The sequence below is a fragment of the Primulina huaijiensis genome, chromosome 2 (assembly GCF_012295235.1).
Source record: "Primulina huaijiensis isolate GDHJ02 chromosome 2, ASM1229523v2, whole genome shotgun sequence".
Taxonomy (NCBI): Eukaryota; Viridiplantae; Streptophyta; class Magnoliopsida; order Lamiales; family Gesneriaceae; genus Primulina; species Primulina huaijiensis.
This window is the reverse complement of record NC_133307.1, coordinates 24,776,250-24,800,722: the sequence shown is the minus strand read 5'-3', so window position 1 is coordinate 24,800,722 and position 24,473 is coordinate 24,776,250. Positions and strand designations below refer to the sequence as shown.

Below are 24,473 nucleotides of genomic sequence, written 5' to 3'. Positions count from 1 at the left end.
AAAGCTGACGAGGTCGCAGAGGAAAAGGCTTCGTAAGAGGAAATTAAAGGAAACAGCTTCACGACGAAGGGAGATTATTGGGCCACTTTTACCCAACACAACGGATAACGGAAACGATGGTGGCGCTGATAGTTTGGATGTAACTCCGCAAAGTGTTCGACAAAATACCGCTTCGGGATCAAGTACTGTAACTAACAATTCAGGTGAATGAATTTCTTCCATGTTCTTTTACATCCCCCGCTTTTGATTTAGGATTAAGACTGATGCTTGATCGAAATTGCATTGTTTAGGAGCGTCTTCTTTTTGCACAAAGAAGAACAAGATCAAGCGGAGGAGGAAGGCTAAGATATTGTAATGTTAAAACCTTGAATTTATCGAACATCGAAAAACATGACTAGATGTCGAATGTTACAAGTTCTTCGTAAATCTCGACATATTTGGTAATTAATGGAATATTCTATTTATATTTCTCCTGAAATAAATTATTGACGGGCATATGTTTTCTATGAATGGCAACGTACGTGTTCGGTTTTCTCATTTAAGACTTCGATTTCTAAGTTTTTTTGAACGAGAGATCAACTTGGTCTGGCCGTGACTTGACATAAAACAACCCAAATATAATATTCAACCGCAGTTTTTAATTCTAGTTTCAATTAGTTTTTCAAGCACAAGTTTGGAATATATTAAAAAGTCTTTTTTTAAAAAAATAAACTTTTTTTTGTAGGGATAGGGTGTTCAAATGCAGCTTGATTTGGTTTTAGATAAACAAAAAAAATACAAAAGTCAATCAAATAACATTTTATCGTTTTGCAAAATTTCAAACCAAATCAAACCAAATCAAACCAAATCACGAAATTTTTATAACCATATCAACACAAATCTTGAATTTCGGTTTCGTCTGGTTTGGATTATTAAATTTAATTTTTGAATTTCTTAAGAAAATATTTTATTTGAAATTATAAAAAAAATCATATATTAAAATACTTATTATAGTTACATAATTTTGCAAATTATAAGATACTTAGATGTTTAGGGATAAATTTATGTTTATTTGGAATAAAATCTACAATAATAAAGTATTGATGTAATCAGACTGTTATAATGTCCACAAATAATATAGTATAAACTAAAAATCGAATAAAATGTAGTTATATACAATAAAAGTCACACTAAATTAACAAAATTTATTACAGTTTGTTGGATTTTAAAACTAATTCAAACCTTGATTATCTGAAAACCACTACATACCATATAATTTGATATGATTTTTCTTTTTCTTTTTTTTCTTCTTTTTTTTTTTCGATTTAATTCAATTTTTGAACACCCTGAGTATAACATATAAGTTAAACAGGAAGGAATGATCGTGTACATGGCAAGGTTTCTAAATAATCCATTAATCCCCATCCTATTCCTATGCAATCCAACAAAAACGTAAAAAACTAATTTAAAATAGTATAGAAATTATTTCGAGAATAAATTTTAGAAATTATTTCGATTTTTAGGTGTTTGAAAACGATTATTTAAGGAAAAGAAGCAAAACATTGCGTCAAAATATTTATGATTAATATATAAACTTTTGTCACGTTCTTGATGTTTTGCTAACAAAGCTAACCCCAACTTCGTATAGAAAATGTTACTATTGAATGATTGAGATTATTGAACCAAATTCTCGTTGATATTTATAAATTAAGAATTTTTTTCTATATTTATCAAGAAATAAATGTTGGTTTACATTGTGTGTTTCAGATTTGTTCGCCACCCCGATTCCAAGGTCACAACTGTATTATGAAACTTCAGCGGACAAATCACATTACCTTGTTCTGCATAAGTTTCTAACTTTTTGTTTTTTCAATTTTATTTATTTATAGAACCGAGCGACATAAAGCTTTTATTTCATTCATGTAAGATAGATAGGCCTTGTCCAGGGATTTTCTACATACAGAATGCATTCTTGAACTCCAAAACTCATGAGTTGGTTTGAAAATGATGCATAAAAAACAATGACAGATGTCAGGGTATTTATTGATAATCCACAACACAATATATATATAAATGAAATCATGACGTACACAGGTTTATTCACCAACTAATTCCGAAAATCCCAAGTTGGGAATACATAGTCCATAGAAGGAAAATCCATTATGCATATTGAACAGGAAACGGTAAAATATCGGGCAAGATTTTGATCACCCAAAAAAAGCACAAAAGATGAACACTGGGGGAAATTTATTTAGTTCACATCTGTCGTCGGAGGGCCCTTCCATTTGAAATTGTCAGCATAAGTTTTCACCTGCAAGCAGATTATTCAATGATAAAAGCAGAGATAAGTCGAGGATGCTGCTTAAGTTCATGCCACAAGCTATGACCGGAACATAAATTTTGAAACAAGAATCTCACACCTTCAATAGCGGTGTCTGGCGCTTCTTAACCTGAAAGTCAAAAATTGCAAAGGGCTCAATTTTTCAATCAAAAAGCAAGTAGAAAAAAGACAAGCTTTAAAAATATAGATGAATAAGTCTAATTAAAAAAAAGCTAGAACCATCCATGAAAATCAACTAGAAAAAATGCACTGCCTTATCATGACCTACTCGCTATCGTGTAGCAACTGTAACAAGTGCAAGATATCCTTTCCTCCAAATTCCTTTTATTTTTTAATAAAAGAATTTTGAACATGTGGAATAGTATTGGACAGATATAAGTTCTAATAATATCACCAAATTGAATCTAACAAGGCATCCACACTAACACTACTCAGCCCAAGTCAAACATAACACGGATAGTCATGTGAAGTTTAATATTTATTTATATTAAATTTCTGTAGTTCCAGCAAAAGCAAGTGATAAACAGTTATTCAGAATATTACCAACCCATTTGTCACAGGAATCTTCTCCGATTTTTCCACACTCAAACCAATACATGCCAACAATTCCAAAGTAGCAATATGTTGAAGAAATAACTCTCTTCCTTAGATAATACAATTCAAGATCAATAATATGTCAAAAGAGGGAGGGGAAAAACAAAAGGCTCTAAAAGAGCTATAAAGACAGCAAAAGTTTGTTCTGAAGGGTAAACTGAGAAACAAGTCATACCGTGTATTCCCAACCATGCCTCTCAGCAAAGGCTATTGCAGCTTCTTGACTGTCAAAACTTAAAGCAGAATCACCAACATGTGAGTATGGGTCCCCTGTGGATGTCCAACCCATCAATGGATTTTCCCATCTGAATGCCACAAATACCACAATTTACTGAGTGATCGTAAAATATAAGAGGAAAAGTTGACCATTGAGAGAAACATGTGATTAAACAACTAAAAATGAACTGAGGGACAACGAGAGAGAATAGCGGATTACTTTGCTTTTACTCTCAACCCAGCTTTTTGCAAAGAGAGAGGATATAGAAAAATACAGGGGGTACTGACAAGGTAGCAAGGGGAGGAATCATTAAAGGAACATTTTCTTTTCCTTTCCCCATATTTAAGTCAAACGAACTTCCTGACCAATATACGTGACAAAATTAGCACATAAACTTTTGGTCAATCAAATATTTTCTCATCCCAACAAGATTTACTTCCTTAGCACTGAATTTTGTTCCAAAGTCGGACACGAGGTATTAACCATGTCATACAAGTTATTTATAATGAACCTCAGCACATCTAACTTATGATAGCTTCAATTTGTTCAAATGTAAACAAGCCGGTCCTTGTAAAGAAAAATGGAATCCACTATCACGCATTTTCTTCTGCCAAAACAAGTCACAGAAAGAAGAATGAGCTACGATCAAAACAACTCAGCAAGTCTAAACTAGACGGTAAAGGACATATTAAGGCAGGGAACCAGAACATTAATAGAAGAAAATTGCATACTTCTGAGTGGACAAAAAATTAATCTTCCACCTCCCAAGTTTTCCAGAACCTTGTTGTGTAGCAGTTCGAGCAGGTGAGAAAATCAGAACCTGTCAAAACTTTAATTAAACTAAAAGTAGCATTTGACATGTACTTGTAAAAAGTCCTTAATTAAGTAATTGAGAGTTGATATAGTTGTTACAAATACAAGAGCAAGACGAAACAAACAATAAAATAATACCAATTCCGAGAAATTTGATGTTGATTATGCCGAAACCCTAGCTCACTAGTCCAACAATTGATCTAACAAATTAATTCACCATCCAATTGGGAAAAAAATGAACTTCATGCCAGAAAAAACAAATGAAAAAAAATCTGAACGGAAAGATGATGATTGTACCTTACGACGGAGGTGCTCTTCAGGAATACCAGAGACGACACCGATCTCTCCAGGTTTGATTTCAACCAACGAATCATCCGTGGAGAAAACCCTCGAAAATGGAGAAATCACCAGCCGATTTGAATTCACAGAAAGTGAATGCCGCATCCGTTGCAGTGAGCTCGCCATTTGCTCCCGATTTAGTCCAGAAAAAATGGGTTAATTCTCTGTCCTGAATTTCTGCAGCAGTCCGCAGACTACTTTGGGGAAAATGAAAATATTGTAAATTTTGGGGCGAACATGAAATTATGATTTGTGTTGGGCCACGTGTATTTTTATAATTTGTTTATTGTTTTTCATTATTTTTATTTAAATAAACATGATAATACATATAAAATGAATATTAATAAGCTATATGAAATAAATTAATGATGTTTAAATTTTTAACATTAATAATTTTACAAAAAATTAGAGATGGACAAAGTTTGATTTAACTCAAAATGATGGGAAATATCTATTTGATTCAAAAATTAAAATTTTTTTTTTGAAACTTTAAAATTTTTAAATATTATCACAATTAATTTATTTCGCGTGATTTATTTTATTTCTTTCATCGATGCTGTTAACTTGTTTTATTTTATCCTATTTTAAACAATATAAAAATAATTATATTTATCAAAAAATTTTAAAAAATAAAAAAATATATAATAAAATTAAGGAGTCGAGCCCTGTGCCTTGACTATTTTGGTAAAAAAAATATTTATTTTTGGTGTGAATAAAAAAAACAGTTGAAACAAACATTAATATTAATTCGTTTAAATTTTCTAATAAATTGTCAACATAATTGAGAATCGGTACTGATTCTTCGAGAACAAGTCACCACACAGACTGAGCAAGGCTCAGCTCTCTCGTTTAGCCCATCAACAATTTTGTATCTCAAGTTTCAATCTTTTGGAAGTAAAATGAGGTTCCTAATTGAATGAGGCTGATTTTTCTTTTCCTGATTTAATCTCCGGTTTTGTTCAGGTATGGTTTTCGAAATTCTGAAATCGCTTACAATCACATCTTATTTTTTTTCCTTTTTATTTCATTTTCTCGATGGGTTTTAGATTTAGTTTGACGGAAGTAACAAAATTTTTGTATGATAATACGAGATTCTTTTCAGACCTTTTGTGTTGGGTGTGTGTGTTTTTTTAAATTTTTTTTTATTTTTTTAAACTCCAATTGTGCTGGGAAACTAAATTTTAGGTCGTGGGATTTGTGCAGGGATGAAGATTACTCCTATTTATGATAAATGCTCAAAGTGACATTTTAGACGCTAATTTAGAAGATGAGAAAGATAAAATATTGCTGCGCGTAAACTTAACGAGTAGAGCTTTGAATATTTGGCTTTAATTTTCAATGTACATTTAGAAATTGAGTTGTCTTTTAGATTGTTGAGAACAAGTTGTCTGATGGTTAATATTTAACCGGCTTGGTTTAGACCTTGTAATTAGTCAGTTTTTTTGGTTTTAGATATTTTCATTATGAATATGCATGGTTTTACTGAATCATTTCGTTCTGGTAAAGTATTTGAATGGAATAGTTGTGCAATAAGATTTTATCTTTCATTCTGAGTCGATTTATGTTACCCAGTGCTTTTAGTGCTAGCTTTTGAGTTCGACGTGGTGTAATTGTTTTGTAAAGATTGTTATAGAATAGTCAATTAATAAGTGTTGAGAGGTTGTAAATAGGTTGGATTATCTATTGTAAAATTTCCATAGAAGGTGATTATTGCGTCATTTGGATCTGAGATATTTGTTTCCCGAAATTCAGATACTGATCTTTTGAAGTTGACCAGCTTTACAAATATGTGCCATTTCATCTTGCTTATGTAAATACCACCAGTCTACATTATTTCAAAATGCGGCGCAAAAAACACAAGGATAGAGATAATTTGGTTTGAAAGGAATTTCTTTCTCATGTTTTATTTTCCGATGTTTATGGTATGCATTTATTTCTCATGCGTATAATTCTTATGCCTAATTTGGTGGTTTTAATGTTTTTCTTGTTGTAGCGATAGGGAGTAGAACTCGGAAATCACTTGTCGTGACTACTGGAAATGGGTGCTCCTAAACAGAGGTGGACATCAGAAGAAGAAGCTGCTCTTAAAGCTGGCATTAAAAAGTATGGAGTGGGAAAATGGAGTACCATACTTAAAGACCAAGATTTCAGCTCAGCCCTGAGGTCACGTTCGAATGTGGACCTTAAGGTGTGAAATGTAGAGGTTTCTCATTTACTTTTAAGGATTATTGATATCCTAGAGGGGATTTCTTTATTGTGATTAGGCAAAAAATTTAATTTGGTGCATATAGAAATAATGTAACGTACGAATTCGTTTGGGGGAGCTAAAGTATTTAAAATCAATGAACAGGATAAATGGAGAAACTTAAATTGCATGGCAAATGGTATGGGTTCACGGCATAGGGTTAAGGTTTCACATAAAAGTAGTCAGGCCACCAACAAGCATGGTGGAGATGCTGCAGTTCATGAAATGGTCGTTGAGAAGGATTCAGAAGAAGTCGATTTAACGCATGTTGCAGAATCTATTGAAACTTCCTATGATGCTGGCTCGGAAAGACAAGATTCGAGGTTGAAAGAAATAATATTGCGGTGTCGCTGTTAATTAATTTACCTTTAATTTGTATTATGGCTGTTACTGCTCGATTTTCCCTTCAAAGCCGGGAACTAGTGCTCCACATGCTACTGTTTTTGTTATATTGGATTTTGAACCTTTGATCTTTAAAAAAGTCAAATGTCTAAAATCAAAAGGGCATACGCATTCGAGTTTTAGTTATGACATCTATTGTCTTTTGTTTACCAATCAGTAAATGGACAAGTTTAATCTAGCTGCTTATTATGTAGACAGTCTAAACATTTTTTGTCTTGGCTTTCATTTGAAACGGAATGTTATGTTCTATGTACTGCTTGATGACATGTGTTTGGTACTATCCATGAATGAAGGCTGAATGATCTTATATTGGAGGCTGTAACAAAGTTAAAGGAACCTCGAGGATCTAGTCAGCATGCAATCGCTAGATACATCGAGGTAATTTGAATTAATAGTGAAAACATAACAGAAATACTATCTCAACAATGTGGTTATAAATTACAATGAAATGGCTGGTGATTCTTTTCCACGTTCCTTGGAATTTTGGGAATAAAGTTTTTTCATTCTAATTACAGTTATAATATTCGGTTACCTAATACTTGATTTGAGGAGGGGGGCATCAATGAAATTAATGGGTGGGGTTTTCTTGTGGATTTATCTGATACGATTTTGATTCTCGGATTCTCACTTTATTTGCTTGGATACTGTAGTTGCGTCATGCTGCACCTCCGGATTTGGAGCGGACTTTGGCCACAAATTTGAAGCTTTTGACTGAAAAAGGACATTTAATTAAGGTGTATATCTGCAACGGCCTTTACTTTATCATGTTAGCTTATTATTTTGGGGTGGAAATGGCTTTTTTTTAAAAAAAAATTGGTGTAGGAAGTTAGCTAAATCCTGAAGGTGTAAAACACAAAACTCCTTTGCATGGATCAGGGCGTATGTTGTATACATGAGAGTAAAATTATGATGCATAACATATTCGATATCACAGCTTTCACCTGTGATTTAAAGTCACTTGGTTTCATGTTATTTATTTTTTCCAAATTTTATTTTTCCCCTTCCCCAAACCACACTGAGTTGGCAAAAATGGAAAGGCCGTCAAAAAATTAATGTACTGGACTATTAAAAATGTACGATGATTTTTTTGTAGAATTATAAACCAGCATAAAAAGGATGGGTTATAGCTACTGACAGGCTTGAATAGTTTTTATAACCATCTGTAATATGGTTCGATTGACAGGTGAAGAATCAGTATAGAATTACACCAAAATCAACATCTTCTGAAGTGGGGAAAGACAACTTCCACACTATGCTACCTAATGGAACAAAGAATAGTCTTTCAGAAGCAGAGAATAGTGGTGTGATTATTCTGACCAAAGCCCGGATCGATGCGGAGTTAGAGCAGATGAAGAGCATGACTGCAGAAGAAGCTGCTGTGGCCGCTGCACGAGCAGTTGCAGAGGCTGAAGCTGCAATTGCTGAAGCTGAGGCGGCAGCAAGGGAAGCTGAGGAGGCCGAGGCTGAAGCAGAGGCAGCACGTTGTTTTGCTGATGCGGCGGTGAAGACTCTGAACTGTAAAACCATACGAGTCTGGTAGCATCATTTTCTTGATTTCGAATAACTGCAAAAGTACTGTAAATGGCATCACAAACTCGAACTTGAACTCCTCAAATTATTCCCCTTACTTGGATGACAAATGATATGTGATTCTTGGAGTTGATCTAACCCAAAAATGACCTTTTTCGAGTTCTACTCTTCTGGTGTTAGATATGCCTGAACTATACATTTCGCATGTAGACATTTCTAATTTTTCTTTGCGAGGCATCTGCTGCAACCACTGCTCTTATCATTTTTTATTCTTGGTGTCTAGTTAGTAGCAAATTTGTCCATCTTGAATTCACCTTATGCCATTTTCATGAATATGCAGAATCTCAGGGGTCCGTCTCCAATTGGAGTGATTCATTGTTGGTTAAGGAATTTCATGGCTCTTATGATCTCTTGTAAGCTGTATAATATACGCGACGATAATCACCCAAGCATGTATGTAACTTTAGGAGTATGAAATGCTTTGTAGATACAAGGTGGTAAACATTTCATTCCATCTGTGCTCTTTGCACATTGTTGATGTTTGATAGATGTGAAGGACATAGCGTTTGCGTTTGAGAAATCTTTCTTATTTCTGTGCTATAACGTATAGTTTGGCTAAATAATACTTTTTGTTGATTTCGTAATTCAACTTTTAGTTTTTATGGAATATATTCTTGCGTGTACGTGTGATGTGGTAATTTTAACGAATGAAAACATGGTTTTGTCCTGCCGTTTTATCTCCATTTTGGTCGAATGGGAAAATCTAAGATGAACAGTCACATATTTGGTTGAGGAATTTTTAAATTAGATGTGGGTTTTTTTTTTTCCAAATACAAAGTGTACATTCTGAACATAGGTAAAATTAATTTTCAAACATATAAATGCAAACCACATTACATCGTTACGATGTACAAAGTAAAAGAACTAAGCATTGTAATATCCCTTTAAAACATTCAGCACTCGGTTTGCTACTTCTTGCCCAAACAACCTAGGAAAACTCGATCCCAAATCAATCTCGATAGTTTTATTCTTGATTATACCATCCCTTTCAGCTAAATACACCTTCTCCAACTCTCCCACACTTTTCTCCAAACAAGCACATGTATCCAACCAAAACTCCAACAACTCTTTCGCAATTGGACTGATGTGATCCTGAATTATCCCTTCAATGCTCGCTGATTCACTCGTCCCCGCGTCTATGGAAACCATGATAGCAGTTGGGGAAACAACAGCTCGAATATATAGAGACGGGGAGAAGTATGGGCTTACCTCGGGAAGCATTTGGAGACGCTGTCTGTGTTTTTCCAACTGAGGATCTTCATAGTATGTTTTGAGGTAGTCTGGATACGCGATCAGGTCTTTTCTTGGAGTGAGATCGAGAATGAGCACAAGGGACGTAGGACTGTTTTGGATGAGTTCCATCAAGAAGTGAGGCGCATCGGTCGCGGGTCTTAGATAGGCCGAGAGGCTGGTTATGTTCAAGGCTCCACCAGATGGTAACTTGCAGTGAATCCAAGCCCCCAACATGAAGTCGATCTGGGACATGTTTGGATCCCGTAAGAATCGAGAATTTTAAATAACATACATACCCCAACAGTATGCGACTAAAACAGAGAATTTGGAAATCAACAGAATTACCACAGGATAAATTTAAAGGTTGCCTTTCATATGCGATTTTCAAATACAAGAAGATCAAACAATGCGTAATATCCCATAGCTTTTAGGACATAAAACTTGAATTTCAAGACAAATTAATCATGGAGTTTTCTGGTTTGTTCAATCATGTTTAGATTCATCTGCCAAAGCTTCCGCAAATGTTTAATTAGAGGATCCACTTCACGCGGTGGTGTAGCTAGGATTCATCTACCATCCTAACATTCAAATTTTCCTATAATCAATTATAACTTGTAGATAAACAAACATATATACTGTTAGTTGCCCTAATAACACGGATTTGTTACCCTGCCCTCCAACATTTCTCCCAGAGCTGAAGTCAATTGAAAAGTAAAATGACTCGAATGAAACGCAAAAATTGAGGTAAATAAACTATACCTGGGACGAAAAGACGCCGGATCTGATGTAGAGAGAAGCCAGGGCAGTGGAAGTTGGATTCCGAAAATGTTGAACTTCGGGCGGGAGAGTACAAGGTTGGAGCAAGGATCCGACCCGGTTCTCAACAGACGATACCAACTCCACCATTAGGTCTCTGTGCGGGCCAGAAACGTAAGGGAACTCCATGAACTTCGCTCTGAGCTCATTGCTGGAACTCATGGATGCGGCGGAACAGGAAACTCGGGATCTCGCGGGATATGATCGAGAAGTTGAAGTTGAACAAGGTGGAGTGAATTGGTAACAAGAGTTTAAGATTGTAGCCATATGAGCAATCGCGTTCTTCGTTAGTGACATTCATTATTTGAAACCTGAAGATATTTTATCAAAGAAGGATTATGTGGCAATATGAATATACGAACTACAACACTTAATATAGTTGATAAATATGTGAAGAATCCCTTGATCCAGTAACAAGGATAAAGTTTCAATATTCATATGATTTTAAGCTCAAATATAGTTTTATTGGGTAGCGGTTAGATTCGATAGTATATATTCATCCATCCTGGTAATATCAAAAATAAGTTGTGAAATATTTGATTAAAAACATGTTCAATTATGAGAAGATGTTATTGTGATTAAATTGATAACTTCAGCTATGATAATTTTACTTTACGATTATGCAAATATGAGATTATGTTACAGAGATGATGTTGAATTTTTTTTTTACTTTATTAAATTGTGTATAATTAAACATTTTAAAACTACACATAATTAAAAATTAAATTTTACACATAATTTTAAAAAATATAATTAAAAAATTAATACGGATAATTAAAAAATTATACACGTAAATATAAAAAGACAGAGAAAACACATAATTATTTATTCATTTTCATATAAATGTTTTATAATTGATTTTAATTTTAAAAATTATTATTTTTTTAATAATTTAAAACGACCATATAAATATGGCAATTGGATTTGGTAGATTTTTTTAAAAAAATGTTTCAAGCGGGCTCTATAATTTAATTATTTATTGTTTACTCTTTTTCACTTAACTGACCCACTCTAAAAATTTGTATCCATATTTACTTTATATTCGGCATGATATAACAAATTTGGTTTAATAGGATGTATAGAAAAAATTATCTCATTCTACCAAATGTTTAATTGTAATTATAATTTATCCATATATTATTTATTTATCAATAATCCATCAAATCATTACATGATATAAATTGTTTGTTTATATTAATTATTATTTATTAAAAGAATAATATTATAATTTATCATCGCATCACAAATAACTTAAATATTATTATTTATCAATTTCTATGTCATATACAACTTAAATATTTTAATAATCACAATTTTTTATCACATTAAATCTCATTCATCCAAGTAATCAAACCTCCATGTGTTGGTTCAGATGACATGATTATCGAAGTATTAATAAATAGGTGATAAGAAAAATGATAGATAATGATTTATGATATGTGGTGATAAATATATGTTATGTTTGGTTTGATTTTTCTGAATATGATTAAAAAGGTGTTTGACCGAGTTTATAAGCTATACATAACAATTTATAAGATGTTTTCGGGATGATAAGCCGTTCAAGTATGTTTGCCTTTAAATTGATCAAATAAATTATAAATTGTCAAAATAAGATGTTTGACAACTTATAAGTTGTTTTTAAAAAAGTTTAAGTAAACTTATTTTTTTTAAATGATCTTATTTTAACATTTTGCTTCTGCATAATATCCTTATATATTTTCATAAATCCCCACTATATCATCTGCCCATTAAATATTAAATATTATTTTAATTTTGTTCAAAATAATATCAATTTTTCTAAATTTAAATAAAAAAAGTTTTATTTTATTTTTTAAAATTTAGGTTATTCTTAAACTATTTTGTTATATATATAACTATTTACATTACCTTCATAACATTATATATTTTTTGATAATTCTGACAATAAAAAAATCTTATAATACAATAATAAACATATCAATATCTTTAAGTTGTTTAAAATAAGTTTATCCAAAACTTTAAGAATTTATTTTTAAAATAAATCATGATAACTTATAAGATGCTAAAACAGCTTATAAACTATAAGGGTGTGTTTGGTTGATGTGATTAAATAGGGATTGATGAATAATCACATATTTATCTAATGTTTGGTTAAAATTTTAAGATATATTAATAATCATTTTGACCCGGTTTAAAACCTAATTTTATGATTAATTATTTGATTATTAATCTAACAAATTAAGTGGGATAAGTTATCAACACACCACAAATTACATTTTTATCATCTTATCTCTTNTAATATTCAAAATGTTACTACTATTTTAATTATTAATTATAAATATTTAATTATCTATCAAATTATTTTAAAAATATTTATAATTGTTTTAAGAAAAAACAATAATATTGTAATTATTACTAAAACTTTATTTAATATCAACATTCAAAATATTATTGCTATTAAAATAAATACATATTTATAAATTTATTTCTAATAAATATATTTAAATTAATTTTAATAAATGTAAATTATAATTATAAATATTTAATTATCTATCCAATTATTTTAAGAATATATATTTAATTATCATTTGGGGCATTTTGGTCATTAAATAAAATTTACAAAATTAATCCATCATTTTAAATCATACCAAACACCATGTTATTTATTCCACCATACTATTAATCCATATATCTCATTTTTTAATCACTCTAATTATTAACCATTTACTTATCCTATCACACGTACCAAACGGAGCCTAAGAGTTCATAAGTTGTTTTTAATAAACTTGACCAAACACCTTCTAGTAAGGAGGTTTGACATTATACCCAAAATATACATGTTTGGATTTTTTTTATATAAAAAAAAGTAATAAAATACCATTCAAGCCCCAATGTAAAAGTACAAAATGACCATTGTTATCTACGATTAATAGTTTGTTAAATCCAGCAAAATAAAAATTCACGTATTGTTTTAAAAAAATTCCCATTCAAAGCCTATTTATATTAATAAAAATCAATTGAGAATAATATCATTTTTTTAAATTTAGTTTTATACAATAATGAAGATGACATAAGCTAAGCAAATTTGTAAACAGATTTTATTATCATATTAAACATGTGATATATATTTTGTAAACATATTTTTATTATGAATTTCCTAGAAATCTGTTTATTATTATCAAGCCAAAGAAATGGGTAATAATATTATTATTATTGTGAAGCCAAGCAAATGGCATTTTGGGAACCTCAGTCCTTTATGTGCATGTTAAAATGAGCTCAGTAAAAATTCGGAAAATGTTAATAGGATTTGAGTAAGTAATCCTGTTATCCGTGCTTTATCCAGGAGTAGACATCTTCCCTACGAATATATCGTAGAGTAGGTCTCTTGTGAGACAGTCTCACTGAGACGGGTCAAATCTACCGATATTCACAATAAAAAGTAATACTTTTCATGGATGATCCAAATAAGAGATCTGTCTCACAAAATACTATCCGTGAGATCGTCTCACACAAGTTTTTGCCTATATCGTAAACCTAATAATCTTGAAAGGGTAATTTTCTAATTTTTCGTTACGCAACTTGGACTGATTAGCGTTGGACCATAACAGTGATGCTTTTCATCAAAGGCTGGGCCTGTTAGCCCGTATTCATTTTTTTTCCCCATTTCTTTTCGTTTGCCCCGAAAAAACCTATATTCTCGAAATTGTCCCTCTTCTTTTTCACGAAGACCCCAAACAACTTCACACAATTTTCATTTTCGTCACCATCACAATTTGAATATCCACTTCCGCAGCCGCTAGCCTCTGTTACCATCGGCGGCTCGCAGAGATTCAGAATACGACTGATCTGATCCGGTTCCACCTGCATGCTCTGAGTCAAACAAGAAATAAAATCACTGCGCTGCCTCTTGGTTTGTACTAATTCCAAATTCAGCATTTGATCATCTTTCATCAAATTTTCGTTTTCGTCGGCTAAAATCGGTGATTCGAGCTGATGCCTGAGTGTCTAGGGAACTTGTGGAGCTCGAGGCCAAGTCATCGGCCGAGTATGGAGATGAAGCCAGATTACCGGGCTTCCTGCTAGGCGGAGGTTGTGGAGGCGCCATTTTCTTGCGGTGGATTTCCGTGAGGAGCTCTTGTTGGCCTTGTTTGAAGTTTTCGTTGGCGAATTCCCATTTGTTTTGGGCAATCTTTCGAAAACCCTAAAAATAACCAGCCGGTGTAAGTTTTAAAATATTATACGCACATGTATATTGATGTTAACCCTCATTAACTTCGTTCCATGCATTGATTTTCTCATCCATTATGTGATATTGTTTGAATATTATAACTTCATGTCATTTCTTATTTTAAAAATCCAAAATTGTTTCTTACATGACGAATGGATAATAAATGTTTTTAAATATTTTTAATATTTTTTTTGGAAAAAAACACCCTGGGAGGATCCATTAAATTAAGACAAACGATAGTTATGGAATGTAAAGGAAAATTTAATTTCCTCTTTTTTTGTCCCTGCAAAAATTAATTATACAACATTTTGATATTTGACCTCTTTTCACCCGTTGAATTTTCACCTCAATTGATGGTAAAATTGGTTAAATAACTTCGATCAACTTTTATTTTTTTAAAATGACATCCTCAATGAAATATATTTGAGGAGGTCATTTTCTTAAAAAAAGAGTTGAGCGAGGTTAAAAAAAAAAATACATCCTCCATTGATGTAGCATATGGATCCAATTAATTACTTTGAGTCCTAATGACTTTTGAAATAAAAATTTAAAAGCACACATATACATACCTAGCGCCAGTGTACATGCACCGTGTGTAAATTTTTTAATTTATTTATATATATTAGTTTTGATATATTACACACTCACCTTACACACTTATGTGAGCACCCATGAGGTGACACTCACATATTAGATATGTAATTTTTCTATGTTTTATCACATCTAATTTGTGAATGACACCTATAAATGTGTACGGTGGATGCGTAGCATATTAAAACTGATATGTAACATATTTATAATGTGTTGTGTAAAATATATTTATAATGAATATTTTCAAATACTTGGCTTAATTATAACGTTTTGCATTTAAAATGACTGACAAATAAATGAAAATTTTAATTATCCTATAATTGACACTTGATTTAGAAAAATGTGAAGAAAAAAATTTGACGAGAGTTGTTGCAATAACTAGTTAATTTACATAATGAATCTTCATATAAATTATGGTGCTGGGACAAAACTGAAAAGAATTTTTGGTGTCACGCTGTACCAAAATAGTTATTCCGATGACATCAAGTATTAGAATATAATATAGGTAGTATAAATATATATAGTAAATAATATGTCAATGAAAATGTTACGAAATTAATTATCTTTTCGAGTCAATTTGGTTGGAGAAGCCAATCAACTAAAAGAATTTTTTTAAAAGAAATAACACTAGTTTAACAATGTTTTACTAATTGTAATATATATAAAATTATGAATTATATAACAACGTTTTACTAATAGCAATTTATATATGATTTTAATTAATAAAAAATTAAGTCTTTTTAGAAAGTTTAAGCTTGACTTTTTCAAATAACTATAACAAATAGTGACAGAAGAACAAGATAGACTTACATATGTATTGAGCTGACGGACAAAGCTGGAGAAATTGTTGTGCTTGAAGTAATTAGTCAACAAAACCTTTGCGAATTCCGCCATCTTCCACACACCACAAATGTTGTTCCATTGTCTTTCCATTAGTCTTTATATTATAAGTATTTCATCGATGAAATATATTATGTTTTGATAGAAATACAACTGTCGGTAAGGCCTAATGTATATCCACATTTCTATGGTAGTACGCTTTAATTCCATAAGCATAGGTTTGTGCTTATGGGTCCCTATCATCATGCTTGGGAAATAGGAAGGCTGTCGGCCCTCCAAACCAACAGAAAGATGAAGAAAATATGTTACATTTGACCCAGATCAAACATATGGATCGATGTCATAGTAGATAAGGTTAATTAATTAATTGCTCAAAGTCATGTCTTTTTATTGTTATTATTATTATTAACTTCGGGTGGGGTGAGGTGGGGTGGAATTTTTATTTTTGTTATTTAGAACTCACGCCTTTCTTTATGGGAAGATGTTTATGTCAAACCAGCTAACAAGTTGTTAACAGCAGAGTTTTTTTGATAATATATAAGATATATAAAACCATCCCTCCAACAACTTTTGGTGCTCTGAAATGAAATAACACTGGAATAACGACCTCGGCTGAGGTGGGGTGAAATTGAATATACAAAAACTAGCGAATTGAACTTCATTAGTAAGAAGATACAAGAAAGGCCATCTCCGTTAATCCCGGATTTGTTTGGACTATAACGTAATTTACGTGCAGTATACAATCTAAACACCCTATGGATGTTTGAATAACAAATGACGTCAAACGATTGTTTCGAATGTCGAAACTAAAATTTTAAAACTTTCGTTGCGTCTTGAACGTGAGAAATTGGTAAACCAACACTTCCACCATCAAAATACAAAATCTTTCAGCCACATATTAATAATATTTTCAAAATATCAACTTTTTTTTTCCTCATCAATCTTCTTATCTCTATAAATATGTTATTTATATATTTTTCTCACTATTTATATATAATAATAATCGACATTGGACGTGTCTAAACTATTTTATAACTCCGTTTCTAAATAAAAATTTATTGTCACAAATTGACATTTCCTTTCAAAGTTTTTATCCTTCCCAGGCCCCATATTTTGTGGTGCAGGCGTTGTCACATTAACGCACCAGACAACATCTGCCAACCCAACCTTGTCTTTATTTCCTTCCTCCTTCCTTCGACCATTCATGTATTGCAATTTTCTCCTTCGGTTATCAAGAATTTTATTTGGTCCTTGCCTATATATGCAACTAATTTTAATCAAAATTGCTAACGGAGGGATGCCTCGCGAGATGATCATTTGACTGCCTTAATTTCACCCCTTTTTTTCATCTATAAAATTTAAATTTCCTTTTGAAAAAAATGTAAATAAACGTAGTATTTGATCTCTCTGAGATTTAATTTGAAGTTTTGAACCCCTAATCTTTCGGTCTCTGCGCCACCCTTGCTAGACGAACACATTGAGATTTTTGTCAAAATGAACTGCTCGAATTGATCTTTAACAAGGAAATGAATTAATAATCAAAACTATTCAAACTGATATTTTAATAAGAAGGTTAATTAATTAAATTAAATTTCTGTATAATCAAAATTATCAAACTGAAGTAGCTAACCTAATAAAAAAGATCTGTCGTATCGAACTGGTTGGTCGGTAGTAATCGAATTTTTACGTTAACCCATCTTGTTTTCAATGTTTTGTCATGTTATCAACCAATTCACGATTTTAGTTTTGTAACTTGTATTTTTTTAATTTTAGTCATTTTTTTACCAAAATGACGTAGAGCTAGAAAATGATAATGCGATATCGAAAATGCTAACATGACACCAGACATTGGTGATGTGTATATTTCATGTCAGTATTTCGGGGAAAAAGATTAAATCCGAAAACAAAAATTATAAGTTATATGATTAAAATTATAAATTGATCAACAACGTGACTAAAAATAAGAAAATATCCAAAATATAAGACAAAAGCATAATTTTCTCACTTACTAAATTTACAAACCGTAGAATGCAGGACCAGATTTGCAAATTTTCAAACTCAATTTTCTTTTTTTAATAATAATAATAGTTTTATTTAAAAAAAAAAATAGGACAAAATAATCTCAGATTAAGTCTCCTTGGTTCTTGCAACAAAAGCGGCAGTGTTTCGTCGGAACATACAGTTATTTTTTCTTATCATGTTCAACTCTGTGCTTTCACAAGCCAACAGTAGCACGCACAGTCTTCCATTAATTAAAATATTCTGTTTCAAATTTCAAAGATTAATATTGTATTCCTCCGTACCAGTGAGTGAACCCTGTTGTCCATTTCTCTGTCTCTTTCCAACTGTTTGGTCCATCCCGCAAAGGTTTTCACAAGAGTCAAGAAGTCGTCGAAAAGTTAAAGGAGCAAAAAAGTGCGGAAGCGTGCCTTTGCTGGATTTTCTTGCTGCATTTTCCGAGTTCGGACCCAATTAAAGGCAAGGATTATGAAAGCCCTTTCTTTTTACTGCCTTTTTTTTTTCATTTTCTGGTCCCATGAGTATGTGTCGTGTCTGCGAAGCAGGAAATGTAAACCATGTTAAGAGGGACAATAATCTAGCTATTTTTGACAACGAAAGGCAGATTTTTTTAATATTTTTATGTTGTGTTCTTGTTAAAAGAATTTCAATTTCATTGAATGATGTTGATGTGATCCACCTCTGCAGCTGGCTCTATCTGTACGTCACAAGTCTATCTGCGGTCCTCTGGCTCAAAACCCATGAACTATTGGACCCGAAGAAATTGACCATTTTGAAATGTTTTACAAATATATTGAGATAGATGTCCGTGCCCCCGCTATCCAGTTACATATCCTATAAAAATCTTTTGTGTGTGGTGCCAAGAAGATAGAGTCGATATAGTATAAAACTAAGTCAAAATTAGGTCGTTTTTGTTGATGATTTTTGCTAGTTGTCTATAGATAGATAGATGGTATTTCCGTAGATAGTGTTGGAGATTTTAATTCTCGAAGCATTTAGGTGATGCCGTCTAACTGTTTGTGAAATTTAGTATTAGGATACGTTTGCTTGAAATTGGGAAGGTTTTGAAGCAATGTGGACTACATTTGATCTCAGCTGAAAGTCATGAAGAATCCGAAGTCATTTAGGAACTCAGGTGCCTATACAAGCCCTGGAACGCCGGAATATGGTGATAGTAATGTGGGAGGAACCCCTAAAAGTTGGCATTCAGAGCGAGTACCATTGCCAACAAATGGTAACAGGAGTCATATTAGTGCTGCGGCTTTGATGCCCTTTAATAGTGGGCGTGCTTTGCCTTCGAAATGGGATGACGCTGAGAGATGGATTACTAGCCCAATTTCTGGTAATGCTGCTTGCAAAACCTCATATGCGCAGCCTCAAAGGAGACAAAAATCGAAGAGTGGACCTCAGGATCTTGGTTACTTCTCGAACTATTCTCCCATTGTGCCTGTGCTTGAAGGTGGGAGTGTGAGGAATTATATATCGAATTCGCCACTTTCAACTGGAGTGCTGATCCCAGATGGGTTGCATGTTCATTATGATGGTGGGATTTTCGGAAAATCAAATTCTTTGTACGCAGAAAATAGTGCGACTTGGAGTAGTAGCGTGCCTGGCTTGTCAGATTTGATTAGTGAAACTTCAGTACCAACTTCTCAAGGTATATATGAAGTTGTTCTTTCCATTAGTTGTGCGACTTCTATGTGTAACGTACTGCTCATGCATATACTCAATTGCTATGTCATTTGATCATTATTTAGGCTTTCTGCCTATCAATTGCCAGTTTCGAAGTGCAAGGTTTCTCCATTATTTAAAAACCAGAGATAGGTTCTCTATTCTAGATGAATATATTGACCCGTTCTTCTGAGTTTGTTGGCTCAGAATGAATTGAATCTCCCCAAATTGGATTCGAACCTGTAACTATCCATAATAGCCAGACCTACCATTTGATATCCGTTTAGTGTGTGGAATAGATTAGTTGATTTTTCTTCCCCAGCACTTAAGATTGGGTGATACTTAATAGTAACCATTTCTTTTGTTGAATCAAACGGCAGATTATAAACTTGACAGCACCAAGGGTGAAGAATCGTCGGTTTCACGGACTGTTTCACGAAGGGATATGGCAACTCAAATGAGCCCAGAGGGAAGTTCTCATTCATCTTCCAAGGGGCGGTTGTCTTTCTCTGTCTTGACTTCTGGAGTCTCTACTTTCTTGATTCCGGATAGGAGTACTACTGCAGCTAAAGATGAAATCAGGGATGTTCAGGTGGACAGAGGCACGACCATGTCGAGGCACTCAAAAAAACAAAGAATGAGAAAAATGAAGGACTCGGTCAATGCTGATGACTTGCCTTTGTCTTGGAGTATTGCGGAGGCGTCAAGAAACACATCAAGGTATACTTGTGTATTTGTCAATAAAATGAAGGTAAAAACATTATTCGCCAATGTTGGTCAGCGATAGTTGGTCTTGTTGTCATGTGTGGTTGTCTTTATGACAATTATCAAAATATGATGCTTGGGTTGTTATATGGTAAATTTGAGTTGTAGCTGCCGAGAGCTTAAAAATCGTGAAAAATCATGGCTATCCTCGATGGAAGTATTAGGTTAAATTTTAATAGAATATATAATGAAAAGCATATACAATGAAATATTTGAATTTATTTCTATCATAAGGACCTCCCTAAGTTGAAAATTGTTGCTCACGGTTTCTTTTGATGTTTCACATACTCAACAATTAGTAGTATATATGAAAGCTGGTTACGAAAGTGCATCACTTCCTACAAAATTCGTAATGATTTATGTATTTGTTGTGTTTCTGCAGATTGCAAAGAGAGGAAGCCAAGATCACAGCTTGGGAGAACTTGCAAAAGGCAAAAGCAGAGGCAGCTATTCACAAACTCGAGGTATAGTGTAACCACCTGGTTATTATCCAAACACAATTTCTTGTTTGTACTACTGCATCAAAAAAAATGATGAATTTACCAGTGATGCAAGTATGTAACTCGTATCAACTTACGTATTTACAGTGCGTCGTACCATAACTTTCGTGATGACTTTGTCATACTGTGTTGCATGCATCACTTGTGGTATACGTAACCTTTCTATCCAGAGCGGAAAAATAAATGGGGCCATTTATGGAATATTGACTCCATTTTCCTTTCCTCTTCTTTTTCAGATGAATCTTGAAAAGAAGAGATCAAAATCGTTGGACAAAATCTTGAACAAACTCAGAGCTGCACAGATGAAAGCTCAAGCTATGAGAAATTTGCCCTCGGAAAATCACGTGACAAGAACTCACTCGTCTCGTATATGGATTTCCTTCATTAAATATTTGGAGACATGCTCTTTTTGCCATCACTGAGGCTGCCGTAGAAGCTGGTTTCTTGCGTAATCTATTGATGTTTCAAGTGAGAGATGATACTCCTGTTGCCAGCATGACAGTTTGTAAATTTTGTCTCTGTTGCTTCAATTTTATCTTAAATTTGCTGAAGTTGTTGGCAAGTGAAGCAATCTTGACAAAATGGGTACAAACTTCACCAGAGGTTTCTTTTTTCAAGTGTTGATGGGCTAAAACCTAAGATGGATGTGAATTATGTGATGTGTAAATAAGGGTGTAAACAAATCGAATCAAGCCGAATATTGATAAAAATATAAAATTCGAATTCGGTTGGAATTAGGTATATTCGAGTTCGAGCTTGATTCGAAGTTCGAATTTATTTATTTATTTGTTCGATTTCGGCAAAAAAAGAAGTTTGAATTCAAGTTTGACTCGAAATCTTCGAATCTATTCGTAAGCTATTCGAACTATTGTTCAAATGTTAAGATTTGACAATAAAGGTTTGAAAGCTCGAAAAGTCCGAAAATTCAAAATGAATATATATTTAATATGTAATTAAATTAATAAAATATTAAGGCTCGTGAGCAATTCACGATCTATCGAACAAAATAATTTTAGCTCGAGTTTGGTTTGGAAAAAAAATTCGACCACGTTCGAGTTTGGTTCAAGATCGATAAATTCGAATATAAATCAAATATTTATCAAGTCGTCGCGAACCGCTTCGATTCATGTACCGCTCAACATATAAATATGAATTCATCGCTAATTTTACAACAAATTTAGAGTTTAATAAAGTTAAACAATATTTAAGATTCCACGACATATATATAATAAAATTGCAATATTTGAATTCATTATTTGTTTCCATATTTATACAAGTTCTGTTACTATTTTCAAGAAAAAGTCTGTAACTTTAAACACAAAAATTGGCCTGAACTAAACTGCCAAGATGCAATTATTGATTCTTCACACGTTGCATAAATTTGATAACCGAAAATGCCTGATATGTCATCTAAATTTTTATTAGTAAATGATTGAATTGAACTTCGTGTGATTTTCTTAAAATATGCATATGCATGAATCAAAAAACGAAAGATTCTTGTTTCCATTTAGTATGTAGAATTGGTCTCTTTTTTTTTAATTAAAATTATCTAGTTGGATTAATAAATAATAGATGCCGATAATTTAACATAAATTGAATCGAGTTCGAACTCAAATTTAAGTAGACGATTCCCAAGACAAACAATAACTACTGTATATTTAATTGATTAGCTACATTAATTGAAATATATGACATTTTGAAATTGTATAGGTTAACTGGATCCGATATAAATTACCTCAGCCGCCTCAGCTCGATGTGGTAAGGAGAGGTCAAATGAAAAATTAACGTCGAATTGTTTTACCAAATTGTTGAATTCTCGCATTTAGAATTCAATTATTTGGAATAACGTAAGATTAAAAACAAAAAACAAAAAATTCCCATAATTTGTCCAGGTTCAAGCTACCAAAGAAACCCGTAAGACTGTAAGCTTTCTTTTATTGGGTCCCACTTTTAATCAATTCGATGGAATTTTAAAGTGACAAATTGCGGATAAAGGGAAATAAATCCAAGGAAATGGGCGGCGGCGCAATAGTCTGTTTGGTACATGTTATTAATCAAGCACTATTAACCGACTGACTACTTTACTTTTCCTATCCTTCTTTCTTTTCCTTAATTTTATAAATTAATCTTTATCCTATATAATATATGTGATACCTAGTCCAAGAATAAACTGGATTTCAAGATTGTACATATATAAGATTGTATAGTTTAAAAATTTTGATAGGTATTATGATATGAGTGACCATAGGTATTATGATATGAGTGACCATTTGAGAAGTTTCTTTAGGGTTTTTTTGGGTGTATGTGAGTGATAACATAAACACGCTGAAAGACATATTTTGATACAGTATGGTTTATCATCGGATCTGAGACATTACATTATAATTTATAATGTATAAAATGTGTCGAGGTCTAACTCACTATTAATATTGTCCCTTTTAATATGTAGGCCTCAATACTTTAAAACCTAATACTAGTGTAGATCATTAGTGAAGAAGCCCTTACACAAATCTTACATCACAAACCAATGGAAGAAATATTGAACATTTAAGTGTGTATGTGTCCATCTCTAATAATGTGTTTAATTTAAAGCCATTTACCTATGTAAAAGGAATTAATTAATAGACTAGGAGGGGACAAAATGATATTTTAAATGTCAATATCTTTTAAGTGAAGAAATATATATATCGACAAATTAATCACGTTTGTTCGCTGATTGGCATCTCGAACGTTTAAAAATTGCAGAGTTTCGACCGACCCTTTATGGTTTTGTTACGTCTAAAACATTTAGAACGTGCAAACATGTGAATGCATACAAAATGTGAATGGCTTTGATTGGCATACAAAAATTCATGTCTATATGTCTTGGGCCAGTTGAATGACCCATTCGAACTTAAATTGCAGCCACTCCTTGCATAGATTACTAAATTCTTAGTATTTTAATGAAATGCACATCAAGGAACTCGAATGTCACTTATCTAATTCAATTTTATACGAATGAATCAGTTAATTATATATTTCGGCCAATTTTTAATTAACGACATGAAGGAGTTGAGTTTATCAAGTTGCTCTCTAAACTTCATGGGGTAGCATGTTGTGAACAAAGTGAGACAATTAATGATGTCTTATATTTTATAAAATCAGATAGTCCCCAAGACATGGATTGGTTTCCCGTGTGGTGCGTTCTTTGGTTGGTGTAACATGCAGTCCGATATCCTTAAGATAATGTTTGTCCGATATATATTAATTTTATAGTTGCCTCACAAGGGCATTTTGGGGGATGGCCTCATGGAGTATTACTAATTTTTTTT

The 24,473-nt window shown here is 32.6% G+C and overlaps 4 protein-coding genes and 1 pseudogene across 6 annotated transcripts; 2 read left to right on the top strand and 3 right to left on the bottom strand.

Annotated features, from left to right (window-relative positions):
- Nucleotides 1-1,991: 1,991 nt before the first annotated feature.
- LOC140970872 (NADH dehydrogenase [ubiquinone] iron-sulfur protein 4, mitochondrial-like) lies at nt 1,992-4,500 on the bottom strand. Of its 2 annotated transcripts, XR_012174195.1 has the most exons (6): nt 4,242-4,500; nt 3,863-3,951; nt 3,090-3,219; nt 2,400-2,429; nt 2,156-2,290; nt 1,992-2,085 (listed from the first exon to the last, which is right to left on the bottom strand). XR_012174195.1 is itself a non-coding variant. In XM_073432828.1 (5 exons), exons 1-5 carry the CDS (start codon nt 4,407-4,409, stop codon nt 2,231-2,233), a joined length of 477 nt encoding a protein of 158 aa, XP_073288929.1. In that variant the 5' UTR covers nt 4,410-4,500; the 3' UTR covers nt 1,992-2,230. The 2 variants fall into 2 exon arrangements, 1 of the variants encoding a protein (XP_073288929.1); XM_073432828.1 differs by having other exon boundaries at nt 1,992-2,290.
- A 1,786-nt stretch (nt 4,501-6,286) lies between these two features.
- LOC140970871 (single myb histone 1-like) lies at nt 6,287-9,067 on the top strand. 2 transcript variants are annotated; one of them, XM_073432826.1, is made up of 6 exons: nt 6,287-6,471; nt 6,634-6,851; nt 7,224-7,308; nt 7,581-7,664; nt 8,114-8,431; nt 8,801-9,067. In XM_073432826.1, exons 1-6 carry the CDS (start codon nt 6,322-6,324, stop codon nt 8,933-8,935), a joined length of 990 nt encoding a protein of 329 aa, XP_073288927.1. In that variant the 5' UTR covers nt 6,287-6,321; the 3' UTR covers nt 8,936-9,067. The 2 variants fall into 2 exon arrangements, with proteins under 2 accessions (XP_073288927.1, XP_073288928.1); XM_073432827.1 differs by having other exon boundaries at nt 8,114-8,466.
- A 157-nt stretch (nt 9,068-9,224) lies between these two features.
- Nucleotides 9,225-10,911, bottom strand: LOC140970870 (red chlorophyll catabolite reductase). Its single transcript, XM_073432825.1, has 2 exons — nt 10,513-10,911; nt 9,225-9,996 (listed from the first exon to the last, which is right to left on the bottom strand). The coding sequence occupies exons 1-2, from the start codon at nt 10,864-10,866 to the stop codon at nt 9,385-9,387; spliced, it is 966 nt and encodes a 321-aa protein (XP_073288926.1). The 5' UTR covers nt 10,867-10,911; the 3' UTR covers nt 9,225-9,384.
- A 3,273-nt stretch (nt 10,912-14,184) lies between these two features.
- On the bottom strand, nt 14,185-16,261 carry LOC140957796 (heat shock factor protein HSF24-like; annotated as a pseudogene).
- A 2,544-nt stretch (nt 16,262-18,805) lies between these two features.
- LOC140970869 (uncharacterized) lies at nt 18,806-21,887 on the top strand. The gene is made up of 4 exons (XM_073432824.1): nt 18,806-19,883; nt 20,278-20,617; nt 21,045-21,126; nt 21,399-21,887. The coding sequence occupies exons 1-4, from the start codon at nt 19,331-19,333 to the stop codon at nt 21,582-21,584; spliced, it is 1,161 nt and encodes a 386-aa protein (XP_073288925.1). The 5' UTR covers nt 18,806-19,330; the 3' UTR covers nt 21,585-21,887.
- Nucleotides 21,888-24,473: the final 2,586 nt, after the last annotated feature.